Source organism: Vidua chalybeata, chromosome 5 (assembly GCF_026979565.1).
Source record: "Vidua chalybeata isolate OUT-0048 chromosome 5, bVidCha1 merged haplotype, whole genome shotgun sequence".
Classification (NCBI taxonomy): domain Eukaryota; kingdom Metazoa; phylum Chordata; class Aves; order Passeriformes; family Viduidae; genus Vidua; species Vidua chalybeata.
In genome coordinates this window covers 25,462,561-25,490,001 of record NC_071534.1, presented here as the reverse complement: position 1 = coordinate 25,490,001, position 27,441 = coordinate 25,462,561, and the positions used below count along the sequence as shown (strand labels likewise).

At 41.5% G+C, this 27,441-nt stretch overlaps 1 protein-coding gene across 1 annotated transcript in view; it reads left to right on the top strand.

Moving 5' to 3' along the window:
• TMTC1 (transmembrane O-mannosyltransferase targeting cadherins 1) overlaps positions 1-27,441 on the top strand; it is a 134,816-nt gene that overhangs the window by 53,699 nt on the left and 53,676 nt on the right. The window contains exons 8-9 of the mRNA XM_053943144.1: positions 8,625-8,814; positions 20,557-20,678. Of these exons, the coding sequence (XP_053799119.1) occupies positions 8,625-8,814; positions 20,557-20,678 (312 nt within the window). The remainder of the gene's footprint in view (positions 1-8,624; positions 8,815-20,556; positions 20,679-27,441) is intronic.

Sequence of the window (27,441 nt, the reverse complement as noted above, 5' to 3'; positions counted from 1 at the left end):
CTCTCGAAGTGATTAGTAACATTGTTACTGTAGTTGAAGCAAGGGTTAGTCTCAGGCAGTGGGCAAGTTGTTTTGTAACTCTGAAGATTATTTAGGTCACAAATGGGAGTTTTCTGTTTTCAGAGAGCTGTCTTTATTTGAGCTGGAAATGTGGTTTTTGTGCATGTCTCGCCAGGGTAAATGTTATGATTTTCAACAGAGTTGAAAATTATTCTAAGACTTGACCAGCTCTGTGGGACTAGAAGGAAGGCTGATAACAGTGGAATAAAAAAAAGAAAAACAGTAGTTTGGAAATGGCGTGGCAGCCTTTGTGAAATTCATGAAGTTAGATGTGGAGCTGGGGTCTGGGCTGACACAGGATGAACCCAATGGAGCACTGTAACTTTGGCAGGGTTTATTGGGGCCACCATTAGGAGTAGGTGTCAGGGGGTTGAAAAAGCAGTGACTTGTGAGGTCAGAATCTGTGATCCCTTAGAGGTGGTACAGGATAGAGTGCAGGACTGGGGGTGTGAGGTGTCTGTGCATCCATGACTGTGGGGAGGAGGGGGGCATGTAGAACTTTGGGTGTATCAAAGGGATCTAAGAGGAGGCAGGTTCCAAGCAAGCCAAGGAAGTGACATGCAACAGGTAGCTGAGCTGGGAGCTTCTTCCTGCAGGACACCAGGAGTGTCCTGCAGGAAGAGTGTTTATGCAGGCTCAAAGAGAGATTTGCCAAGGTGAAATAAGAAATCCAGGCTACTAAATATGCAGAGACCACATCCAACTCAGAAACTCCAACTCATCCAACAACTCATTATCATCTTATATGCTTTACTTGGCATGGATTTCTGGTCACTGCTGGATGGACCTTTGATGTGGCTCAGTTTGACCCTAGAAAATACCGATGTGTTCTGCGTAACTTGTCTCCAATCCCGGACAACACAAATGTATAAATTAAAGTAGACAGATAATTATTTATTTCACAATTGAAGGGCATAATATGCTGAAATAATGACAGTTTTTCAGTCTTTAAAAAGACTGGAAAGTGCAGCATGCTCACTAAATTACTATTGTTAAAATTACAAGAGATATTCCCAAATACCTCAAAGCTTAGTGGCATAAATGAGAGCCACATTTCCATGGCCTTCAATGTGTTGCTTGGCAAAGGTGATCTGAGAAGATGAGATGTGTGTGTCATTGCCTTTCTGAGTGGAGGCAGAAATGAAGGTGTTGGGAATCCTGCTATTCTTAAGCCCTGCCATGAAAACCTGTCCATCCAGGCTGTTGTGCACTGCAGGATGTACTGTCTCCAGTGGTCTTACCTTAAAGAACACTTTGATCTCAAAATCTGCTATGAGTAGGCAATATTTGAGATAGAAGAACTGATCCCATACCTCTGTTTGAACATTCTTGCTTGTATCAGACAGAATTTGAGGGAGAATGCAGCTAGAAAGGTTTTGAGGCCTACCCAGCTTTATATAAACAATGTACCAGAAGTGCAGCTCCAAATTTAGGAGGGTGTTGAGTGGAGGACTGACATGCTTGAGACGTTTTGCACAATGTTCTTTTCTTCTACCCTTCCTGAGGGGAAAGAAGTAGGATAAACAGATTTTATTACCAGTACTGTGGCAAGTACTGTGCACAAATTCATTGTGCAGCACGTCTCAAGCTGTGTGAAACAGATTAAATCTTACCTGTAATTTCTAATTAAAAGTCTGTTTTTTAAAAAACTATGTCTTTGGGAGTCAAGTTATATTAATTTCTGTTGGCATTTGCCTTGTGATCTCTGGTGGCTGATCACCCTGGGTGTGAAGCAGGTTATTTGTGGTGCTTCCTTAAATAGTTAATGCATTTCTACTTGGACTGCCTTGAGATAACATTGTCCTGTGGTTGAACTTCTCTCTCTGTAAGCTGGCTTTCTGTGTTGCTTTGCTGTTTCAATCAGGTAAATGAGAATTCAGTGCTGCAGAAAGCTGAAGAAGTGCTTATACATAAAAACGGGCACATAATCCTTTTCACAGGGATTTATGACTGTTTTCTGAGCAATGCATTTAATCATCCCAGTTGTAACTTCAAAGGGAATGAACTACTGAGAGGGAAACCATGGACCTGTACTGGGAAAATGGGTCCCTGTGCCAGCCAGTTCTGCCAAGGAAATAGAAGTCAAGTATAGCAACTACTTTGACATGGTGTTTTCATGGACCTTAGGCTAGAAAATAGCATTAAAATAGACCCCTGTGACATATCAGCTCTTAGCCAGGCTTGCACACGCTGCCTGGGTGGTGAGGTTCTGCCTGGTTTGTCAGTGCTTTCTGTCATGTGCTCAAAGGTGTTTAAGTTCAGCCCTACGTGTAATATCTGCAGGCATCCAGCAGTCAGGCATCACTTCTAACAAAAGGGAGAACAGCAATGTTGGTAAAAAATTGCTCTCATGCCTACCCAGGGGCCATACAGCCCATACATTAAGTGTAAACTGTTGTTTTTACTCCAGTGGGTGTTGGGAGTTGGGGGAAGGCCTGGCTGGAAGATGGTGTTCCAAAGGAAAGGCCACCCTGCAGAGAAGGTGATGCTCTCAGAGCCACAGGAAGGATTTCAGCATCTCTCTCATCCAAGTATTCTTGGTGTGATGAGCAGACCCTGGTAGTGCTGCTCTGGGATTTGGTAGGCATTTCAGTGGGCCGTGGTGCTCGCTGCAAGTGCTGGTTACACAGCAAGCCTTCCCTGCCAGAGTCTGCATCTGGAGTAGAGAGTCTGCAGCCTAAGCAGAGGCCATTGACTCCTACAGGCCATGTATTTTGCTTTCCAAAATACTTCCACACAGAAGGGGTAGAGAGTGGCCAGTCTCTGAGACAAAGCAGTGTGCCCAGAACATCCCTTTGGCTCCCACCAGCATTGGGTGGGTAATGCTCTGGGATACAATGAGCCATTTTCAGGAACATTGTCCCAGCAGGTTTATGAGGTCTGGTTTTTAATTTCTTGAGGATCTCAGTGTCTGTCCACAGAACCCTCCATCTGCTGCTGCCTCAGTGATCCTCTTCATAAGCAGTTGCCCACTGCTGGGCACTGCTGGTGAATTTGGGCTGCGCGATTCTGGAACGTGCTGCTGTCAGCGAGGAGCTGAGGGTCAGGTGTGATCACAAGGGATGTCCTCACCCGCAGCACACGGGGGTTTGCAGGGGGAAATCGCTGCGAGGTCAATCCCAGGTTTTCCAGCACTGAGATTCTGACAGGAGGCTTGGGTTTCACTGGAAACTCACGGACTCTTTGAAAGTCTTCTCCTAGATAATTTGGTATTTTTCAGATTCTTAGCCACAGAGTTGAAACAACTGAGAGAGAGCCATTAACCAGAGTAAAGCTCTTCAGGCTGTGTAGCTATAGAAGACAACATGTCTGCTTTTCCCCATGTCCCTGGTGCACACAAGCCCACCTTCCAGAGGAGTTACCTCGCTATTCATCAAGCTGCAGCTCTCTGTTTATCCCTATCTGTCTTTCCCACTCCTGTCCTCTACCGATTGGCAGCTCTTTTCCCTAAATGCAAAAGGTTTGACAAAAGGGAATACACAGATACTTTTCTAGTTACAAGTATTTGCTGTCTAATACTCGCATTTGGACGTTAAATGGAATTTGTCTGCTGCTTATTTGTGTAGTTTACTCCACTATCTCTGAACGAGCTGGACAGACAGAGTGGGATTTTTTTTCTTCTAAGGCTCTGAAAAGAAAATGTTTAGGCTGACAATATACAGAGCAGAAAAATAAACTTGTGTGGGGAGGTATGACTGGACTGAGAGTTCCCTAGGGGGAGTGTAAATATTACAGTTTGAAGACAATATCCAAAATACCACCACCTGGTTATAATTGCAGCCACATGTGTCCTAGGAGGGCATTATTGTGAACTGACTTGTCAAACACACTTGGGTTTAGGGCTTTGCAAGAGGATGAAGAGAGCCTTGAACTGAAATCAGTTCAGCTGTTAATACAAATGAGAAGCTCTTTTCCCTAATAAAAAAGCTCTTCTTACCTTTATAGTGAACTGAAACCTCCCTGAGTGCCTGGCAGTGTGCAGGTAGTGTCAGAAGAGCATAACCACAGGTTCTGTGACTTCTGAAAGGGCAAAAATGGTATTCCTGCTTCTGTTTAAGATCCCCACTTTTTTCCCCCCCAAAAAAGAAAGATCCTCCCCTTCTTTTTTCCCCAAGTACTAATTAAGTGCACTTACTACCTGCCTTCTAGACAGGTCCATTTTTCCCCAATCAGGAGAATGGTTTGCTTTTGCTTTGCTAAAATCCCCAGTGCTGGAAGATGTTTCACTTGCAGGTGGGTACCCTGCTGGGTCTTTGTGGGTAGGGTTGTCTGCCAGGAATGGGATGGGTTGGCCCAGAACTGGGTGGCTGGCAGGTTGCAGCACAGTATGCTGAAAAAACAGAAAAATTAGGATCACTGGCCCCCACTTTTCCATGCAGCTTTGGTGGGATAGAGCTTTGTGATCACTCTTGTAGCACAGTTCTAGAAAGAAATCTATTATCTCAGTCCCTGGGTACTGTGGGGAGAAAGCTTAAACTGCTCCAAAATCAGAAAAGACTGGAAATGCCTCATAAATTTCTATACATCTTGTATTTTTTTTTTACCTAGTCTCTCATTCCTTGTGCTCTGATTGCCTGGGTTTGGCACAGCTGAGATGAGGGCTTTTCCAAGCTCGTTGGTCTCTATTACAGCAATGAGTAATGCACAACACAAAATCCTCAAGTATTTTCCTGTCATATTATTATGGCTTTGAGTGGTACCCTTTGCATTCATTTTTGCAACAGAAACAATCAGTTTAGATAGTTGTTTTCTGCAACAAGTTCTAGATATTAGTCATCCTGTATTTATCTCAAAGCATGCAACAGAACATTGAAACTAAAAAAAATTAAAACTAAACAAACTGGATTGCCATGACAACGCTGGCTACCTACAGGAGGAACTGTGTTTTTCTGAGCATGCAAGAAATGATCAGAATTGAAAAGAACACTTGATACCCACTGAAATGTGGATTTCCATATTCAATTTGCAAATAAAAAATTTGCTGTGATGCAAATGCTGTTACCTGGCCTGGGGGAAAACTGTTTGCCAGTTAAGAGGCAGAATCATCCAGTCACCTCACCAGTCTGATTTTCATAGAATTAACTGACAGAGTGGGAGATGCTACAGGCAGGAATTTTTCTCCCTTGGAATTCCAGCAGACACCAGAAGCAATATCAAGAAGATCATTAATTTAAAATGTAATTCACTCAGTCAACTAATTATAAGAAAATAGTCTTGTTGCCATTTGCAGGTAGGCTGCTGAAATGTAATTAGCTCCTGGAGTGATTTCAGAATCTTCAAGTCTTTTCAAAATTTGCAAGTTAGTTCCTTGAGGTGCTAGCTTTGGTAAGAGGTTTCTTCCAAACTTTCTCCTGTGTTCAGCTTTCTGCTTAGGCTTGTGCTATGAGAGCCACATAGATGTGAAGGAATATCATATGCTTTTGAGAGCCATAAATAAAAAGCAGCACTGGATTGTCAGTAACTATTATTAGCATCTTGTTATTTTTCTGTTCCTAGTACAAGAATAGTGATAGTTTATAAGTACTTTATTTTATACAGCCATCCATCATGTTCAAGGACAGGTTACCAATGCTGAAGGCATATCCAAACTTTTGCTTGACTCAGAGTCCGCTGAAGGCTTTGTTGCTGCTTACAAATGCCTCCAAAAGTCAGGCAGTGCCTCCGTGGATCTCGGGTACCGTGACTGCTAATGTCGTTCAGAGAGGGAGCTTGGGCTCAGCCGGGAGATGTGGCCAAGGGTTCTCCAGGAGGGTGACTGCAGAGGCCAGCCAACTGCCTGTAGACAGGTGGTGATGGTTGTCACATGATTTAAAATGTTTCACTGCTGTTGGAAGAGAGTATTTAAAGACTAATTATTGCCATAGTGGAATGGAGTAATTGTTTTCCTTTGGGAGCAGCAAGCTGTGCATGTGGCTCCCAAGAAGACTGAAACCTCACAAGCACTTGGAAATAGACACTTGTTTACAAACCTGTCCTGATCAGTCAGTGGCCTGCAATTGTCTTCCCTTCAACAGCAGCTTGTCCTACCTTTCCAGCAGAAATGCATTAACTCACTGTGATCTGGCTACTCTGAATACCTCTGAAATTAGGTGGACTTAGTTTGTTATGGCAGCAAACCGTTTATTTATTCTGTGCTGTGTAAGGATCTATCAGCTCCTGCCTTATCAGTGAAGATGCAGAAAAGCAGCTAGTCTGTCCTTAACTGCAGTGCTGCAGTTTGCAAAGATCCCAAATGTCATCTTGTTCCTTCCTACCCAGCAGCCCAGTCTGAGTAAGCAGGGGAGGGTTTTCTGGCGTGTGTTGTGGTTTGCATACTAACGTCTATGAATATTGTGATGCTTATTGAAAATGTTAATATGCCAGGGGATAAAAGGACACTCCCTCCGAAAACTGGACTCTCCTTAAAGCATCAAGTGCAAAACCAACTCAGTGCTTCTGGAAATCCTGTCAAATATACATACTTGTAGTAACAATATGATATGCCATGACATTATTCAGATTCATCTAAATAGGCATCCTTTTGTTTTAACAACAAAGCCAGAAATGGATCTCAGTTTGGCTGTGAAGTAAGTAGCTGTAAATAAATACTGGCAGCCGTCTCTGAGCTGATGTGTTGAGGGTGATGGAGAAGTTTGTTTTATTGTGGCTGAGCAGAGGTGGGTCAGGCCACACATAATGGCACAAGTGAGTGTCTTGGTCTGATTAAGTCTCACAAGATTTTGTGTTGCTGTGTTTCTCTGTAATGTGCACCAGAAGAGTTGGTGACTAGAAAGCACATTTGTTTCTTTAGAAAGAACGAACAATCAACATTTTAAGAATTGTTTGAGCAAAATTAGGTTATATTTTTGAGGGATCCTCTCTTAAATAGGGACTGGCTTTTTAATCGCTGCCTCTGTTCAGAGAAGATGGATTTTCTTTCTTTCCCTCTTCTTTAGTACCTCAGGGTGGGGAAGGTAAGGAAAGTGCAGGGGATGGGAAGAGAAGTGTATCAAATGGCTGAAAACCTTAAAAATGTGGGAATATTCTGCTTCTCAGAATTGAGAGTTTAGAAAGATGTGTGGGAAAATGAGGATGTGCCTCTGTGACTGTTTACAGTGAAACATTCCAGCTTAGTAAGCCTCCTTGCTTTTGGGTCACTGTGCTGCTGGATATGTTTCTTTTTTGGATGAGAAGAGAAACTGATATCCTCACTTTGTAGTTATTTAAATATGTTTTCACAGAAATTTAGGGCCCAACACCCATCTGGGAACTTCCTCCCCGGAGTCACGCTTAGCTTCAGTGTCTTATCATTCTACCACAAATCTAATGTTGTCAGTGCTGTTTTAAGGGGCTGCATTTTGACCACAAAGGGCCATGTTTGTAAGTGGCAAGTGAGACAATGCTCTGTCTACATGCCTTGACATTTCTGCTGTCCTTTGTTACCATTTTAATAAACCTGCAAGGTACCATGGCAACTGGGTGTGATAACAGGTGCCGAAGCAGCTCAGATGGAAGAAATCATATGCAGGATAGAATGCAATTTTTTCCTTTTTTTGAGTATTTGCCATTTTCGGTGATGTGTACAATGTGGACTGTTCCATTTGCAAGCAAAGGATGGGTTTGTCTCTTTGAAGGCTTTCACAATTTGACTTGGTTGACTTCACGATTACTGGAATAATCAATCTGCAGTCTCTTGTACTTAGAACTGTTTCAACTTTAGATGCACTTTTTGGTGAGTCGATGCCAAGAAGGAAAAGCCTGGGGCAGAGAGGGATTTTAGTTTGATTTGGTTTTTTTCTTGTTTTCTTTAACCCAGTGGCACACATACTGTTCTTTTTCAGTCATTTGAAAGCCCTGCATACTTTCTCAGAGGACAGCACACTCCCTATTTCCATTCCCCATTAATTTCCTCTCTGTTGAGAATAACAATTATTGAGGATTATAACAATTTGAAATCCCTACTTCCCCATCACTTCTGTGGCACATCTCATGCAATCTGGCCCCAACCCTAAGAAACTGCAATAGGTTCAGCTAAGAATCACTCTGCCCCTCCTTTCTTCAGTATTTCTCCCTGTTCCTTAATTTACAAAGAGAAAAGAGAGAAGGGTCTGACTTTAATTTCTCCATGTTGTGCAGATAGAAGAAATCCTAAATTGTAAGTTAAACCCAGCTAAAGGGATATTTTGTATTGCAGCAGTGATGCAGTGAAGTGTGTAAAAGTTCAATATATATGTATGTACCTGTGTAGTTATCAATTTATTGTTTAAACTGGCAGAAAGTCACTTCAAAAATCTAACATTCAAATGGGACTTGAAGTTCTGTTAGTTTTCCAAAGGCTGGTGCATAGAAACCATGTAAATATTACTGATTTTATGTTATTTCTTCAAATGACCTGTGAAGTGCCCCTCACCTATGGTAGCATCTCTGTTGACAGAGAGGTGTGGTGCTGCCTGTTGCTGCAGTGTTGTTGATTAGTTGTTTTTTTGTTGCTTCCTCCTCCCGTGTGGTATGTGGTAAATGCCAAAGGAAGATGTTTCCTGTGCTGGCAGTCATTCCATGTATTGCATTACTTGTTTTCATTGCAGGTTTTTAACTTATTCCTACCTTCTGGCCTTCAATGCGTGGCTGCTGCTGGCACCGATCACGCTGTGCTACGACTGGCAGGTCGGCAGCATCCCTTTGGTCGAGTCCATCTGGGATGTGAGGAACTTAGCCACGGTGTTCTTGGTGCTGGTGATGACATTACTCAGCCTACACTGCATTGCTTCATTCAAGGTAACATCAAGAGCTGTGCAACACAACATAAAAAGAAAATAAATTTTAAAAAATCTTTTGTTTCGTAGTCTTCAGATGAAACGGTTGGTAAGCGCATATTTTCCTCTCAATGCATTGGAGTGAGGTGAAAAATCATTTCAGTAATAACTAATGCAGGCAAGCTCAACTGATGAAAATGTCTCTCTAGTTGAATGTCTCAGTCTTTAATTGGTCTGATTTGAGGGCAGAACTTGGCCTGGACTCCTGCATTCAATTATTGTTAATGATCCAAACCCCACTGAAGTTGTTAAGCATCTCTGCCTCTCCCATAGCCATTAAGCTTTTTGTCACTTCAGACAGGACTGGGAACTGTCATCTGCTGAGCCTTTTGAAAATAAAATCAATTCCTCTATTTGCACTTTTGCTATGCTTCTAAAACCTAAACACTGGATATATCTCGATGAGATTTTTTTTTTCAGCAGAGTAATGGAATGTGGGAAATTGGAAATGGCCTGGAAATTGTTCTTTAGTATAAATGATACAGTTGGTAAGCCATACTTTCCAATTCAGCATTTCAGAGGTACCATTAATCATATTGCAGAAATGAAAGTGAGGTTGTATAAGCCTTGTCAGAAGTCAGATACTCACTTCCATGGAAGGTTTTTTTTTGTGGATCATAGGGAGTTACAAGCTGTTTCTCTTTCAGTTGAGTTGTGGAAGGAGAGGTGTCAGTAGTCACTTTGGAAATAGTACAGAAGTTTCTCTTCCTTAAATGTATGTATGGCTGAAAAGCATAGTTGAAGGGTGTCAGGTTTTTAATACCTGTGTTATGCTAAAATGTGCAGGTCATGTACATTTTCAGTCTACCCTGGCAGTCTTCCCTGTGCTCCTGATAAGAGACAGAAAATGAACCAAAACAGTTTGAGACTGCAGGGTTACTAATTTGGATAATGCATTCACAGATGCTGTATAGGAAATATGGGAAAACACCCTATTAGACATTCACTAGTTCTACCTGCAGGTTGTACATCATCTCATATTCATCTTGCCTTCATTACTCACTGCTAGAGATATTCAGAACTGTTTGTATTAGACATAATCCTGTTCTCAGGAAAGTTAATGATAAAATTCTCATTAGCCCAGTACTGAAGACTTCTGAAAAATCTTATTCCATATTCATTGAAGTTTTGTTTGCTTTTTATTTCTTCTCCTGCTGTCAGACTAAATGTAGGATTAATATTGTTGGTTTTCTTTAAAAAGATTTTATCATATTTTTATTACTTTTTTAAAAAAACAATTCAGTCTGGATTTATGAATACCACTGTTTGATTTGAAACTTCAAGTTGTAATTTTTTGGTAAGAAATTCAGTTTTGCTCTTGACCACTGTTAAGATGAATTTTGCTCTTTGGGCACTTACTTACTAGATGCTTTGAAATTCATCATAAATATTCCTTTGTGTTTATCCTTGAAAACCTCAAACACTGAATGAGTTGGATCTGTAGTGATCTGCTTTTGTATCCAATCCAGTACAACCAGAAACATCTTGACAAAGTGCTCTCATGAGCACTTGCAGCCTCCAACAAACCTACCATGAGCATGGGACTGGTGATGGTTCCTGTGGATCAACATGGACATGTTTCCCTCAGCCCTTGGTATAGAATCACAAAAGGGTTTGGATGGAAGGGACCTTAAAGACCATCCAGTTCCAACCTCCCTGCCATGGCCAGGGCCACCTTGCACTAGACCAGGTGGCTCAGAACCCCATCCAACCTGGCCTTGAGCACTTTGAGGGATGGCGCGTATGTATGTATATAATTAGAAGTATAATTGGAAATATTTTGCTTTTCAAGAAATTCTACATTTCTGAAGCTATTTTCTGTTTTATTTTTAACAACTCCTGCAGTCTCTGAATTGTGATACTGCCATTCAGTGGTATGAAGATGGTTGTATTGGGCTGAGTGGTATGAATTATCGAGGAAAGCAAACAGGAAGCAGCACTTTTCCTGGAAATAAATGATACCATTTGACTTCAAACAATCCCTTTTATAACAGAAAGAGGGAAGTTCAGGGCACAAGAACTGCAGGCACAATTCATTGTATTAGGGTCTTAGGAAAACATCTTCCCAAATGCAGCAGTAGTGGCCTTTTATTGGGCATTGCCTCCCCCAGGAAGGACCATACTTCAGTCGAAGCCCAGACAAGCTATTACTCAGTGTTTTACAGCTTAGAGGCAGCACGAGATATATCCGTTGATTTCTCACATTTTGTAAAGTGTAAGATGTTCTACTTTCTTTTTGAAGCAAACAGAATAGTCTTAGCAGCCATTTTTCTCTCCTTTTTCATTGCAAGGTCTAACCTGGAAGAGGTAGCTTGCAATTTCCTAAGGAATGATTGTAGAGTGAACAGGCATGCAGTCTGTGTGCCTCTCTCTTTTAGAGTGTAGGTGTGTAGGGGTAAGAGAGAACGAAACCTCATATTCATTCTCAGTGGCACCATCGTGTTCCTTTCTGCAGCATGAAGAATGGAAAAGCTAGAAATTGTTTTGACAGCAGTGAAGACATTGGTCCAGTGAACACTGAACTAATTTTCAGTGGCAAGAGGTGATGTGTGTGTATCCACAACACAAACTCACAGGAGACTCACAGAATGTTTTGTGTGGACTGTAATTGGAGAATGCATGGATTGGATTTCTGCCTTTGTTGTAGTTGAATTTTAAACAGGGATAATTTGTTGACGTTTGTGATTAGGGTAATAACTCTGTTGGGCATGTATGTGTGGTGCTGATAAAGGACATCTAAGGCACGAAGCTTTCTTGTTTCATTTTGTGAACATTGTTATACCTCAGAAAGGGAAGAAACAGTGGAAGATTTCTACCTGTGGGTGCTTTCCTTGGAATTGTCTGTTACTAGATGGGGATTTAGTGATGAAAACTGCAGAAACAAGAGAAAGCAGCTCTCCAGTTTATTTGCAGAGAGAAGCCTCCCTTCTCATCCTGCTTGTACATCTTCACTGTTGTCCCCCTCTTTACTTAATGAGAAGGTCACTTTAAAAATGGCTTTGTTAACTGTGTATAACGTCCATTCTCTGGGTTGCTTCTCCTGTGTAGTGTGAATCCCTCTCACTTACCAGCTGGAGAGCTCCCTGTGAGCAGCTCCCCAAGTAGGACTTGTTCTGCTCAATTCTGTGCAGTGCACGTCCTCGCACAGGCTTCAAGCACTGTGCTGGGGACGTGACAAAGGCTGGGGATTCTATTGAAAATGCCTGCATCCTGGAGGAATTTTAATAGTTGGGAAAAGAGGATGACATTTATTTATTGTTCATTGTTAAAGATAGCCTTGGCTGTGAGGAATGGATGTGGTGTGACTTCTGGATGGATTACAAAGTTACGAGGAAATGGATGAGGCATTCTCTCAGTGGATGTCAAGCATGCCAGTCACAAGGTCAGAAAAATAATCTGGTGCTTCAGAAGGCCACTGGGGTACCCAAGGGCCCATGGCACTGCCTTTCTTTGCTGGAAGATACAGGGAGCACCTGGTGAACTGGAGGGAGGACAGTTCTTGGCATTATCATCAGCACGACAGTTATTTCTTTGACATGTCATAATAATTCAGTGAGCATGAAAGGAAGACCCTTCAGATGTTGGAAGCACCACTCTGCATGGCATTTTTAGGTCGCTGCCTAATTAGCAGCTTGCCCCATAGTTTTAGCTGTGAGTGTATGTGTACAGAGCACATGATGGATAGGATTCCATTTTCTCTGTGGTACCTGACATATGGAGGGCTGATAGTGGGAAAACTCATGTGTGTAATGGGCTAATTCAGCGGGGTGATCTGGAAAACTAACTTGAAGCAGTGGCTTTTGCACCTAGGCAGTCTGGGGGAGTGTATTGCACCTCATACTGACGGCCCTCACGCATTTGTACTCGTGACCAGCATTGTAAAGGGATCTTCTGGTGGTTCACTGCACCTTCTGCTCGTTCAGCTGGAGCACATAATGATGTGCAGCTGTTTGCTCATGTCCGAGGAGGGAATGCTACTAACATTTCACATCAATTAAAAAAAGAATACATCTAGTGTGCTGTATAAGTTTTTTAAAGAATGTGCTTGGCTGTTCTGTGTGAGGTGGCTACATATGGTACAGGAAATTGTGATGCTTTTCAGATTATATTCATGGCATGTGACTGACATATGTATTATCCTGATCTTTCATATACTACAGTTGGTTTTTTTTCTTATTTCAGATCTAATTTTAAAGGTGATGCTGCCTCTTTGAATTTCCCTGCATGGTGCTTCTTAGTCAAGACAGGGCATTTTATACCATATTGTGATTACTTTATTTCGTGCTGTAATTGGCATCATATTGCCATTTATCTGGTGGATTATATGTATGGATAGCATCTGAGCATATTCTTCAGTGACTTTCAGACTGAATTTCTTGGCTGACAACGTTCAGTACCATCCAGGAGAGGAATGCATTTGCATCTTCTCTTTGTGTGCATGTTTCTGTTGTTTTTGCTAGCACTCATTATGTGTATTTTGTCATGCTATTTACTTTACCCTGCACTCACGAGACCTTTGCCTCCTTTCCCAGGTTTGGCATTTCATTAATAAATCACAGCTTATGGACCTTTCTGGGGAGCAATTGCCTTTTATAATATTCTACAGCAATACTAGCATAGTTAGAAAGTATGCCTAGCAAAATTTATATGCCACAACACTTCCAGAACAATACCTGCTTCAAAGGCACAGCAAGGTGAATAAGACTATTTATTGATGGAGTCTGTCTGATGAGCTGGAAACCATAGTCATTTCCATAAAAGGTCCATTTAAAATAAATCCTGCTTTCATTTTCCTGAGGGCCACTTGAATTCCTTCCACATAGAGAGAAGGTCAGGACTGATGTTCTTAATCCTTTGCAGTGATTTTTTTCTGTGCTGCTTCTGTTGTTAATATTTGCTGCAGGGAGAGAGCAATAAGCCAGAAAGACTCTGTTCAGTGAAATCTGGAGGAAGAGGGGAGCCCCTTGCAGGCACCCCGAGCTCGCCGGCCGCGTTTCTGCTCTGTCAAGTGCTGCAACCGCATCAGCTGCGAGCGGTTCCTGGTGGGGCTGGGAGGAGCAGGGAAGTCTTCCCAGGGAGCTCGCTGTGCCAGCTGACAGACCTAAGCTAAAGGGAAAAGCTGCCTTTGTCTGTGACTGCTGCTTTGGATTAAAAAGCAACCACAAGAACTGTCAAAATACCTTGTGCATCAGATTTTCTTTTGCTCAGTAGATGTTTGAAAATAACAGGTTTGGAGCGTGGTACTGTGAGTAAATATAACCACAGCTTGAAGTAGTTCTGATTTGGCTCACTATATGAATATATTCAGCATCTCACCAAATGGGCTCTTACTGCCTGCAGCATGGTGTAGGTAATTATCACGGGGGCAGGTAGGTCTGCCATTTTCAACATATTGAGGCTGAATTACTCCTTTTATTCTGCCATTTTCTTCTTCTGATTTGAGTTAGTATCTCAAGGCCTACTCAGAGATGAAAGGTTTTGAAATGGCACAGTAGTAGGGGTGAGCAGGAGAGTGCAGGTGAAATGAGGAGCAAGAAATTTACAGCTGGGAGAGGTAATAATTGTTCATTGTGGCTACTTGGCCTTAGTTAAACATTGAGGTGCTAAGCTATTGTGTGGGTTTTTTTGTGTTAGGCTCTTCTTGTTCCATGTTACCTTCTCAAGGTTCATTTACCATGAACTGAGTTGCTTTTTCAAAGATTGTGCTTTTATGAACTGCAAATTTGTGCATTGAATTTTACCTGTTTTGTTTTTTTTTTTTGTTTTCCCCACCTAGTCAGGCAGCCTGCAGTCACAAAATGAAAGGGAAGAGGGAAAAGCAACCACAAGGTGAAAAGGATTATTCTAATTCCTGGAGCAATTTGTTGATTTTCCTATTTCCTTTTGGAATGTTCCACTTCCCTTTCAAAGATTTGTGTGCTTCTTCATCCTGCTCAAATTGGCTTGTCAAGTGGAATTAGAGGTTGCAGAGATTAAGGATTGGGAAAATGAGCTTATATCTTAAGGGAATTTCAGAAACCTGGGTGAGAAAGACCATAAACACACAGCTGAATGGATGGGTAGCTGACTTCTACAGGGAAAAAGAAAATAGCAGATATGAAAATTTTACTCTAAGATGCTAATATAAAATATGACATATTATGGGATATATTTCTGTGGCCTGTTCCGGGAATGGGAAAGGACTGCTTTCTGCTTTAATTCCATAACTGAAAGTCAGATTTCCAGAGGTGTTGGGCACCTGCAATTCTCATGCAGGTAAAGTTTTTAGGCATTTTCAGCATTTCTGAAAACCGTGCTGTTTTGCCTGGTACAGACCAGGACTTCCTTCCTTCTGGAAACAGGGAGGGAATGATCTTGTTAGGGTGGTCTGAGACATATGCTGAGGAATTCTCTTCAGATAATGCTGGGTGAGGAAGCCAGTGCTCCTTTCCAGGGTTTTGGTTTCAGATTCTGACTGTATGTTTCAGTTTCTGGTGTATGTTTGCCTGTGCACTAGCACCTGAAGAGGTGCTGCTGCTGGTGAACTGGAAAGTAGTTTCTGTTGTTGCCAAATACTTGAAATAGTGTCAGTGTGTCAGGTAGTTAATAAACAGTCAGCAGTGATTATCAAAATAGCATTAGAAATCCATGGCTATTTCTATCAAAACTAGATGATCACCAAGAAAAATTTAGTTATTTTAGGAAATGAGTGAGTTACTAAGCCTGGCATTCAACTAGCTGATGCTACTGAAGATGTTGATTTTTAATTTTTTTTTTTTTTTAATGAGATGAGAAAATAAAACTCCTATAAAGTGTAGTGATTACAGAATTTGTGGCTCTTTTTCTAGGAGCAAGCTGATTAAGACAGGTGTCTGAGCCAGTTTTGAAGGTGGTAAGTTATCTTTTGCTTACCAAATGCTTGAGTTTTTCAGACCATCTGTTGACACCTGACTGTTGGCATCATTCACTTGGAAGCAGTGGCACAAGCAGCAGAGTGAAATAACCACAGCTCCACAGTGCCCTCCTGTTTGGTCATAGTAGATAAAGATGTGTGTGTCCCTTCCAGATTTCTGCTGGTGACCTGAAAGAGAGCATGCTGATAGTGCATGGAGCATGGTACAGCTCTGCCATGGCACATCTGTGTGTGCACCAGGTGGGACTTGGAAACACCCAGAGCTCCTGTGAGCTTTAGAACCAGAGAGATTTTTTTTTTTTCCTTTGAAGGAATCAATCCCTAGGGTTAATTCCTGATTAGCTTAACGCTTTCTTTTTATCACCTTATGCTTGAATGGAGAGTGAAATTGACATGCTTCTACACCAACCCTTTTATTGTTAATGCTGTGTGTGTGGAAAGTGCAAGAGTGGGTGTTTGCAGATGCTGACCTCTTGCCAGGTGAGGTGCTGCCAGTGGCTTGATGGAGGCTGGTGAGGAGTCACATTGCTGAGCCACTTGTACCTTCATGAGAGAGTGCTACAGCAGGAATAGATGAAGCAGTGTTGTGTGCAAATGGATTTTAGGAATAAGCTGAAGGGTTTAATCAAGGGTTTGTACAAGTGGATGTTAGGAATAAACTGAAGAAATGTCATCCTCTGTCTGTGGTCTGCAGAGAGTCATGCAGCTTCTCTGAGTCTCTGTGTCTCTTTTGATGGATAATGCACTTACCTCCTAGGCCTGGAAGCATTTGAAAATGTGAATAGCAATCATTGCTTTTATGCAGCTGTGCACTGCCAACCTTCCTGGATGCAGCTTTTCTGCACATGCAGTCAGGTGTTCCAAGCAGAACATCTCACTGCCTGCAATGGGCCATCCAGAGCTCCCTGTCACAGGGATTGAAGCCTTTGGTAGGATGGAGGTCTTTACTCCATGGAGCTGTTGAATCTAAAGGGTGGAGAGGTGACACTTGTCTCAGTCTCAAAAAATACTGTTAGAGGAAGGAACGAAACCCATTTGATTGCCTTTCCATCAAACAGGCAAGCACGTATAAACACTTTCAGAAACATTCCGAGGTAGAGCAGAATGGAATTTGCTTGGATTTGTTTGCCCAGCTGCTGTCTTCCCTGAGGTGCAGCTTAGTCCAGCCAGGAGAAATGCTGTCCTCACAGCTCTGCTTTTCAGTGCCTCAGCCCTTGGAGGTGCCAGGTGATGTGAATATCAGTCCTGTCAGCACAGTGCAGACTTCATGGATCTGGCACTTCAGACCATGCTTCCCCCAGGGGAAAAGTAAGGAATTGGTGGTGGGCTTATGCAAGCCCATAGTTATGGCAGTTATGTTGAAGTGACCTGTGCACCTCCTGCACTCACACTTAGAGGGCTCTGCCTTGTAGAAGACTTGTGCTTTAGTGGTAGGCAGCAAATACTTATTTATGGCTCAGGAATATGTGTTACATGTAAAATGGAAAGACCTCTTCAGTTGTAAATTCTAGAATTTCTTCTTTTCCCCCCAAATTGCTAAGGAAGTAATTTTTGAGATTTATTGCTGTATTGATCATGTTTGACCTTGGAGTGATTCTTTGATATTCTGTTTGAGACAGTGGGACACTTTTTTTTGCATTGCCCTTGGGAGAAATAGTTTTCTTTAGTTCTTTGATAAGTCAGTGAAAAGAAAGTTAGAAAGCTCTTTTTTTAAATCAGTTTTTGGTTTGGTTTGTTGTTTTATTGGTGGGGTTTTTTTGTTACAGTATAATGAAGGCCTAATTGTAATGAGTTAGATGTGAATTTCAGAACTCCTCCCTCCCACCAAGCTATTTACTATAAAAATGCTATTTTGATTTGAAATTGGTTTGTCTTTGACAAGAGAAATCATTCTAAAGTTAATTCAAATGTGTTTGTTGATTCCCCCCCCCACCAGAGACTACAGTGACAGAAAGACAAGCTTTGTATTTCCAAAAGAAATAACTGTCTTTAAGAGAAAAGGAATTGTCTCTCTGAATGCAGTGATCTATAATTTCTAATCCTAGCTATTTTATTTTAAGGAGAAAGGAAGACAAACAAAATTGCCTATTACTCTTTAAAAGCTTTTACTACTGCTCTGGGCACCTGGAAGATTCTGATTCTGACACCTTTACCTCAGCTATCTCAAGTGGGATCATATGACCCAAGTAGCTAAACCAAATAAATGGTCCTAATATTTCTTTTTTTTTTTCTTTGCCAGGAAAATATAACAGCTTATGTATAGGTTGGATTTATTTTATTTAGAAAAACACGTGGAGGGAATTTCCTATGGCTTGTGTTGCATGGGAGATGCTGCTGCCCTCTGTTCCTGCAGCCCCACAAGTGGCTCACAGGCACGACCACACGTAGCACAAAACCAGCTGAAGCCTGGCCTTCAAGGACCAGCTCTTTCCAAAAGCCTTTGCCTTAATGGAATGCTTAAAAAAGGGCACTGTCAGGTATTTTTTGTTTCAGAAATAAGGAGCACCATGGAGGGTTCTGCTGCTCCATGAGGCTGGTTTGTGTGTGCTGGGTTCCAATCTCTGAGCCCTGCCCAAGGGACTGAGTTGGCAGCTCTCAGTGGCATTAGCACAGAGTCATGACTTGTTATGGGGAGAAAAAGGGCATGCGGAACCATTTGATCCTTTAGCTGAGCAAATTCCCACATTTTCCTCTTTGCCAGTTGATGTACAAGTTTTATTTGTCTTTCTCTAGCATTCAGTTTCCTTTGCTTATCTGCAATGCTGCAGCCTTAAATAACACCATGTCCTTCCTAGAGATGTTTAACTAGAGATTGTTTTCCCAATTATTGATTTAATGATCAACAGCTGCAGAAATATTTGATAGCTGGTTTGTTTGAAAGCAAGTGTGTATACTGGGGACGGAGAACGTTGTATTTGCTACCAGTACACTCCCTTAGGCCCAACATACCTTGTTGTGCCTCATGGACCTTAGGGTCGAACCCCTGGGGTACAGTGGTAGCAGAAGATGGGCACCATAATCAGGTCAGACAAAGTGGGAAGGGAGAGTCAAATGGCAGGAGAAAAATGGAGTATATTTCCAGATCTGGGTGGGGAGGGAAGTTGAAGTTGAGCTGGAACTGGTAGTTTTGATTCAGAGTTGAGAAGAAATTTTTAATCCTTTTTCTTTTTCCTATTCAATTTTCTGTCATAATTACCAGGCACCTCTGCTCATCATCTTTATGGATTGATGTCTCCTTCAGCTCTGAGAATAATGTGCTTTAGATGCTGTTGTGACTGCATGTAGGCACTAGTAACTGTGAATCCAAGATACTGAAAAAGTGGATAATAGGAGTACTATAGATAACTGTGGTGCTATTTAAAACACATATTGATAAAGGAGTTCGGAGATGTGAATTCTACTCCTCTCTCTGCCTCATGATTCCTCTTTCAGCCAGGAGAAATCCTTGCACTTTCTTGTGATCCTGTGGTTCAGCTCCTCTAAAGTGACATCAGAGCCTCCTGACTTGTACCCTTGCTTTTGGTACCCACAGAAAAGGCCCATTGTCTTTCCCACAGAATAGGATGAATATATTTCAGTAGTAGAACTCCAGAATTTCAGCCACTGTCTAGACCAGTGGTAACTGCTGTTTCAGTCTGTGCAAAAGCAAGGCAGTTTGTACTGCTTGGCCCCTCATCATTGATTGGGCTCCATTTCTCTACTCAAAAATCTTATTCAACATTTCTAAATGTAGCTCCCTCTGGCAAAGAGAAGTCAATTTGCTCTCCAAAACTGAGAAATTGCCCACAACAATTAGAAAGTTCTGCAACCATTAAGTGATTCTGGTTGCATCTGTTTCTGAGCATGACAAAGCTTCTCAGGATGTCTGCAGACAGTGAGAAGCAGTATCCGAGCCAGGAGAGCACAGGTGTCTGCCTGGGTGATTGAACAGGCCTAAAGCTACACTTCTATCCTGGTGTCATTCTTTGAGAAGCAAGAGCTGATTTACCCTCTTAGGGTGGAGCTAAACCTGAAACTCAGCTTGCTCAGGAAACTTGGGTCTCTCCATGGCAGGATGAGTGGCCACTGCATCCCCGACACTTGTGTTGGCCCCACGAATCACAGTTGGTTTGAATTGCATGTGGTAATTCCATTCCTCCTCAAAGAGTCAGCTAACATTAAAGTGAGTACAAGTGGAGGGCATTAACTGAGCTCAAGTGAAAAATATTAATTTTAGCATACAGCACGTCTCGGATTTCTGACTCTGTATGAGTATGGAGACCTGTGTGCGAAAGTATAATTTCAAGTGCAGATATTTTCCTTGAAAGAGATAAAATGACTGCATTAATGTGTCACTTGGGGCTAGTTTTCTTTACACAAAATGTGACTGATTGAACAGCTTTTTCTCTGTTATAAACATTTAGGATTGAACGCAGCAGTCTGTGTGTATGTGATATGCATTTGTGTATTTACATACAGTCACACTGTCATAGACATGCTAATGTATACATTCACACTACTCTATACTTACATATTACCAATATGGGTTATATCTTAGGTGATAGCTGTGCCTTGCATGTGGTAGAGCTGACCTTGGAAAAGATACCAAGGGTAATAATACACACAGTGGGTAGTGTTTGTACACTTTCTGGGCATATTAGATGCACCAGGAGTGCATAAATATCTAAGATTAGCGTCTTGTAAAAATTTCTTTTAAATGCAGAAACATGCCAAATGTTAATCTAAGTTGCTTTTTTTATGACCCTCAAAAAAGTTAGAGGTGAAACAAGTTGATTTTTTTAGTTGATATTGTTTAATTTTGTATTATTGCAGAAACTGGAACACAAAGAAGTTTTGGTTGGCTTGTTGTTCCTGGTTTTCCCATTCATCCCAGCCAGCAACCTCTTCTTCAGGGTGGGATTTGTGGTTGCAGAGCGAGTCCTTTACATGCCGAGGTAACTATTGCAATTGAATTTTTTTTTTTTGCTAATGAGACCACCATCTCATTTTCTGAAAGCAGGCATGATTGCTTCTTCCCTTTTAAGTACTTCAAACATTATATTGCGAGTCAGTGTGTTCTCTGCCTGGGAGTTTTGGCGTTACAGCATGAGAGATTTTATAGTCAGCTGAGAGCAGATTGCTTGGCAGGAGCAAAGCTACTCAAAATCCTTGCTTTTCTTTTTAAACACAGGTTTTTTTTGTGTGCTTGACACAGCTTAATACAGAGATGAGGTGGTGTTTCTTGAGGATTGTCCTCCAAGGCTCTTTTTCTTGGTAGCATTATCAAATCAAATTCCTCAATGATTTTATCTTAAAGACAGCAGCTGGAAAGTTAGCCTGTCATGTTTTTATTAGCTTCTTGTTCAGCTTTCCCACTCCATTAGGTGGTCAGTAAATAAAAAGGAGACTTTTCTGTCTTAAAAAGGCTCCTGGATTCAGTTGTGGGATATGCACATGGGCTCCTGCCTGTGAGCTATTGATTGCATACACACATAAGAGTGGAGATTTGCACTTATTGAACAGGAGGAGGAAAATCCAACCACTTCTCTATCCCTCAGCCAGTGCTGTGGAATTCCCCTCAGCTTGCAGCCTCTAACAATTGTCACTTCAGTTGTCTGGGTGCTTCCAATTGCATTTATGCAGGGACAGCTTTGAGGTGTTACTTGTGACATGTCCACAGTGTCTACACCAGAGGCTGCAGTGGCAGTCAGCGGCCATTCATCCAGGATGCACCAGACCATTGCCCATTTGACAGAAACACAGGGTGGTTGAGGCTGGAAAGGACCTAGGGAGGTTGTCTGGTCCTAATCCCCTGGGCAAGCAGAGCCAGTTGCCTGAGACCAGGTACAAACACCTTTTGAATATGTCCAAAGAGGGAGATTCCACAACATCTCTGGGAAACTTGTGCCAGTATAGTTTGTTCCATGCATGAGCATAAGTGAATGCTGTGTCTTGGATGCTGCAAGTTAGAAATCCCAATTCTTCCCTTGGTGCAGGGGGCCAGCCACTGTTACATCTCATGGGAACTTCCATTGCAGAGCTGATGACAAAAGAGAAGTCCTCAGTTTCACCCTGGGTTACTTTGTGACAACTGAAACAGAAGCTTTATTCCACAAAACATTTAAATTCTGTTCCTCAGGAATTGTGCATCCAAACATCCTAAGAAAAATACTTACAGATATATATTCTGATTGTTACTGGTGTAGGCACTGTGACAGAAAGGCTGCTCATCAGTGTAAACCTCAGGCTGTGGAGGAGCTATTGCATGTGTTATGAGGCCCTTATGCAGTTGGGCTCTGTATTCCTGTGCCTCTGTACACAGACATGCATTTTAGGTCAAATTCTGCTGACTTTGTTCACATCACTAGCCCTGCCTTTGTTAGCTGAGGGTACACCTGAAAGTGGAGTGAGTGAAAGATGTCTCTCAGAGTTATTTTGCAAATGATACCCTCAACTAATGGATCCTGCATCATTTCAAATTAACTTGGAAATCAGATTGCTTTAAATTCATGTAACAGAAAATGAGGAAACACATGAAAGAGCAAAGCTATTAAGGAAACAGTCAGCTGAACACAGGGCTGTGTTGAGTGGTTGCATTTCTGAATCTCAAAAGATCAACTGCAGAAAATACTTCAGCTGTCAGCAGTTCCTCGTCCTCCTCCAGATGAGGCTGCTGATATAATGAGAGGAGGGGCAATGAAGAAGAAAAAGGGGTATGTTTGCACAGGGAAAATTAATCAGCGTTAACATGTGTGCATATACACATGTTTCATCTCCCTGAGGGCTTATGACCTACAAAGTAGGTGATTGATAGTTGCTACCTTTTTTTTTTTTTTTTTTTTTTTTTTTTTTTTTTTTTTTTTTTCAATTAGAGAGACTTGAGGTAGAGGGATTAAATGGTTACTCTGGAGTAAGTCTGTGTCAGAGTGCCTGGATCTCATATTTGGCTCAGATCACTCGTGTCCGGCTTTGCAACATTTGGTTTTTGCTCTTAGCCCAGGCTGGCAGGTAGCTGGCATGAAAAGGGAAGGCAAACCGTGGCAGTGCATGGTAAAGGTGGTGACTTCCTTGCCAGATGATCTGGAGAGAGCTGAGCATCTCTTGCATCCTCCAGGTCCAAAATTGCAGTGGTGGTGAGGGGGACTGCTGCTAACATTCATGACTATGGCAACACAAAAACAATGTGAATTTGTTTTGTTTTGCTTTTTCCCTTGGGAGAATGGCAATTTAGTAAGGATGGCTTTAGGAAGCGCTCATGTTCTTTATTTAGAACAGCCTGTAGCAGTTTTCTCAAGTTGCATCTTGAAAAGGGGTTTTCCTATCCTTTGCCCTTCTGTCTCTAAAACTCAGTTAGCAGTCAGAGGTTGCCATGCAGTTTTATTTAGACAAAAGTCCTCAAAGAGATTCAGAGGATTTGGTGATCTATGTTTTTGGGCTTATGCTGGAAGGCACTTTTCTCTCTCTGTTTCAAGGAATAGCCTTTTATTGATACTTATGGATGTGGCACTTGCATATTTACGGATGGGACAGTGGTGTATGTGTGTCACAGCCTGAAGTCCTAGTTCAGTGGTGCTCAGTAGGTACCTGGGGAAGATGTCAAGCATTTTCTTTTCAATAAAAGTTAAATAAGGACCCAAGGATTTGTGTAAAAGTTATTGTAAATAGAAAGAAGAAAGAAATAAGCCTTTTGTTCAATGTCTAATTATATGGCTGGGCCTTGCTTTTTGGGGATTGATGGGTATTTGGAACAATTCCTCTTCTGTCTGCAGCCCTGCCTCAGGGGAGAAGCACACAAACGATGTCAAAATGGTTGAATGTTTTCTTTAATTGTGTTCAGCTAAACAGAAATATTTGGAGAAAATATTTCTTGTATTTATTTTTCATTTGAAGGTTACATGCACTTACTTGTTTAAATTAGGATTTTCTAATAATAGTATTACTTACTTTAGCTTGAAAAAATTCATTGGAAAACGATTTATTGTCTTTTAACTTTTAATTTTGCTTGTTTGTTTGTTTTTTTCTTGTGTGTAAGATGGGAGAACTTGTTTTCAGAAGGGTGTGAAATATCTAGGCAGTGATGAACAGGATACAACTCTCTAGGCCAGTTTTCCAAAGTGACAATCAGTGAAAGAATTAAATGGCTTTTCCCCTCTTCAAAATGTCAATGCAAACGCTGCTCAGAACCCTACAGACAGTATAATTGTTTGGAAATGCAGAACAACTTAGTGCAGGCAATTGTTCTGAGTCCTGAGCAATTTGTAGTCCCGAAGGAGCAGCAGCTCTTCCTCTGTGTAACCCTTTAGTGTGCAGAAACAGGAGCAGCATTGCAAACTCTTGGGCTATCCAGGAGCTACCTGCTCTACTGACATTCCCACAGAGCTGGGCTTGCCCTCACCTCATGGGATCAGACCTCTCCTACCAGAGCAATTTCTGTGCTTTCCTCATCTTTCACTGCTACCCTGATACCTGTGGCTCCTGGCTGAGCTGTTGTTTTGTAGCTGGACAACTTCAGCTGTTTTCACACCCTCATATAAACCAGCAAATCAACCAAAACATCGCTCCGTGGGTTATTTCCAATCTGCTGAAAGCAATAGGCAATCCAGTGGTAGCTGCCCCATTTTTATGGCCGCTCGTTTGTGCTGGATATTGCAGTGAGTGGGTTGCAGGGTGCACAGCACAGCCAATTACAGGTTGCTGTCAGGTTTTTTTGCCAGCTCCTCGCTATATCAGGAGTTGATGTTGCAACCCTAATTGACAATACTAGGAGAGGAGATCACTGCTGTATACAGGATGGCATATGCTTCACCATCTATCTTAAAATATGCAAGAAAGCCAGCATCCAGGAAAAAGCACACTTGTATTTTTCAAGAAATTTACACATCATGGTAAAGTTTTCCTCATGCCGTAGCAAAGCAGGGACTGTATGAATTTTTGCCTTTGCATAGAGCATGTTTTTAATCCTTTGTGCTAATGCATTTTTTCCAGTTAGTGTAAACCCAAACATTATTAACTTACGCAATTAGAGGGGGGGGAAAGGAACATGGTACATGGTGGAATCATCTGTAACTTTTATGAACCTGATAATTTCTGAGCAGAAGTGCCCAGTGCTTACAAGGCAGCCACTTGGGGATGGGACTTACTGGTGCTTCTCTTCTGGGAGCATGTTATGTACTCCACATTATCTTCATTTTCCTAAAGACCAGTTGTGCAAAGGGGTTCCAGTTTCTGTGCCACTCCTTTCCTTATTGTAATTTGAATCTACAAGTTCACCGGGAGCTGAATTTCTGTTTGCCTTTCCAAATTCTTTCAGTATTAGATCAGATTCTGTAAAGGATCTTCTGATTTACGGAAGAAGCTTCTCTTTTCATTGGGAGTCAAACACTGACCCAGCGAAGCCAGCAGTGAAAGTCTCATTGGCTCTGTGGAGCCAGTTTATCTTCTCCCTGATCTCAATTCAGTGACACAATTAAGCATTTTGCCAGTTTTCAAGTTAAGTCCACAAGTCATTTGGGATTTGTATATGGTATCCAAATTACACCTGTTCATTTACTTGAAGCAGACATGATTTCATTGGCTGCTCTGTTGCTGCTGTTCTTGCCGGGGCTGTGGGGCAGCCAAAGTTCAAAAGAAGTGAACTGGATTATATTCCCTGTAATTCAGGTGCAGACCTGAGGGCACTGGGAATGAAATGGGAGACCATTATGTGATGGTAATAGGCCAGAGTGCAGCCCCAGCTGAGTCCCTTTTTTCTGTGAGGGGTGCCTGTCCCCGCTGCAGGGTGTCAGTTTGAGCAGCACTCTGTAAAAATGGCTCGTGGCTGGAGGCGAGGTGGTTGGGACTTCAGCTGAGGCAAGTGACCCCAGTGCTGCTTCCCTATCTGTGAAACAGGGATAATAACTACACTCTACCCTTCAGAAGGGGGCAGAGAGAGTTCTCATTAATAAATGAGAAATAACTCCTTGGAGGAAGGCTAAATGCTATGAGCAGCTACCTTGCAGATGCATGTCTGAACTTCAGCTCCTACCTTTGGAGGCTTGCCCCATCCCTATCAAATACTTCAAGGAGAAATCGAAGCAGCCAACCTCTGTTAATGCAGGCCAGAAATGCTGAGATGCCAGTGCTATATATTTTGGCAAAAGGCAGTAAAGATGTAGAAATAAAAACTGAAATGATTCTGCAAAGCTGAAAAAGATGAGCTCATGGCATGTTTGGTCTAGGCTGCTGTATTGTGTTATTTTAACTAAATTTAAAACACGCTTTTGAGAAATGTGTTGTGTTTTGGGCATGTACAGGAAAAAGCTATATTTTTGTGGAGTTATGGGCATTAATGGCTATAGTGGAAAGATTTCTGGTTTTGTAGTGATAGAGTAACGTAAAAGAAAACCTTCAGAGGCATATATTCTGCTCTTGAAAATAATAGAGATAGCTAAAGACATTGGTTTTAAAAATAATAAGTTAATGTCATCTTGTGAAAGTAAAATACTTGGCCATGTTGATTAGAAGTGGAATTCTTATTTACAAGGTAATACACTGGCTTTGAGATGATGCCTTGTGAAATTTAATTGACAATATTCTTACATGGAGTTTTTGGAGACTTGTGATGGAACTGTATGGGAAATTATTTCCTATTATGGTATTTCAGAAGTTACGACAGTATTTAAATTAAAACTGTAGCATACAGACCCATCTTCACTGAAGTATATAAGATCTAGGGAAATTTCTGTGGAATCCTCATGGAATTATATCAGACTTTTCATTTATAAAATGTTTTCTTTCCAAAATTCATATAGTAATTAGAAACCTGAAAAGTTTCTGTATTACCTGTAAATATTTCAGATAGAAATCTGTTGGATGTGAAATCTTGGACTCAAACACTCTAATGAAGGGGGTTTGTTTATCACATGACTTTTTGGAAGGAAGGGGAACTGTGTCCAAATGTTGAACAGCTATTCAAGGGTTAGTGAAATCATTAATTTCTAGTCCATATTTTTCTCTAATAAGAAAAAGTTCTGCATTTTCTCTAATTGCATCACATTCTGCCTACAGGATCACATTGCTCGTGGAGGTAAATAATTTTGATTACTTAGCTGATCATGTCTAAGTATCTTTAACACAGGCCTACATAGTTTTTAATTTAGAGCCAGTGACAGACTTAGCACTAACTCATAAGGTACCTTTCCAAGTTAGATATATTCTTCCAGTGTTTATAGTTTGCTATGTCTTTGTATTATGACCTGCAGACTTTATTCCAGGAAAACCCTGCTTAATTCCAGTGAAAATTTGGTATTTTATTCTGCAGGCTCAATATAAGTTAAGTATATTGCTGGTTCTTGGTTGCCACACTGATACTTCTAGTGATCAATAAAATATATATCAATTCCATGTCAGCCTTACTGAGAGACAGGCAATTTAAACAATGCTTTTCCCATTGTTCCCAAAACTCAGTGAATGCTGCTGGCTTATTCTGTGGCACAGGGACACACCCCACATCCTCCTTGTCTTTGGACATTTAGTCCAAAACATGACTGTTAAACAGATTTTTCCCTTCTAGTCCCATATGGTTGAGCAAGTTTTGATACTTTGATACTCATATCATCCTGTGAAAAATACTTTGTTGTAGTTCACCTAAAACTTTTTGCCAAGGTGTGCTGACTGTAGTGAAACCTTAGACAAAAATATTAGAAACAAAAGACTTCTCCAACCCAAGATGAAGTTTAT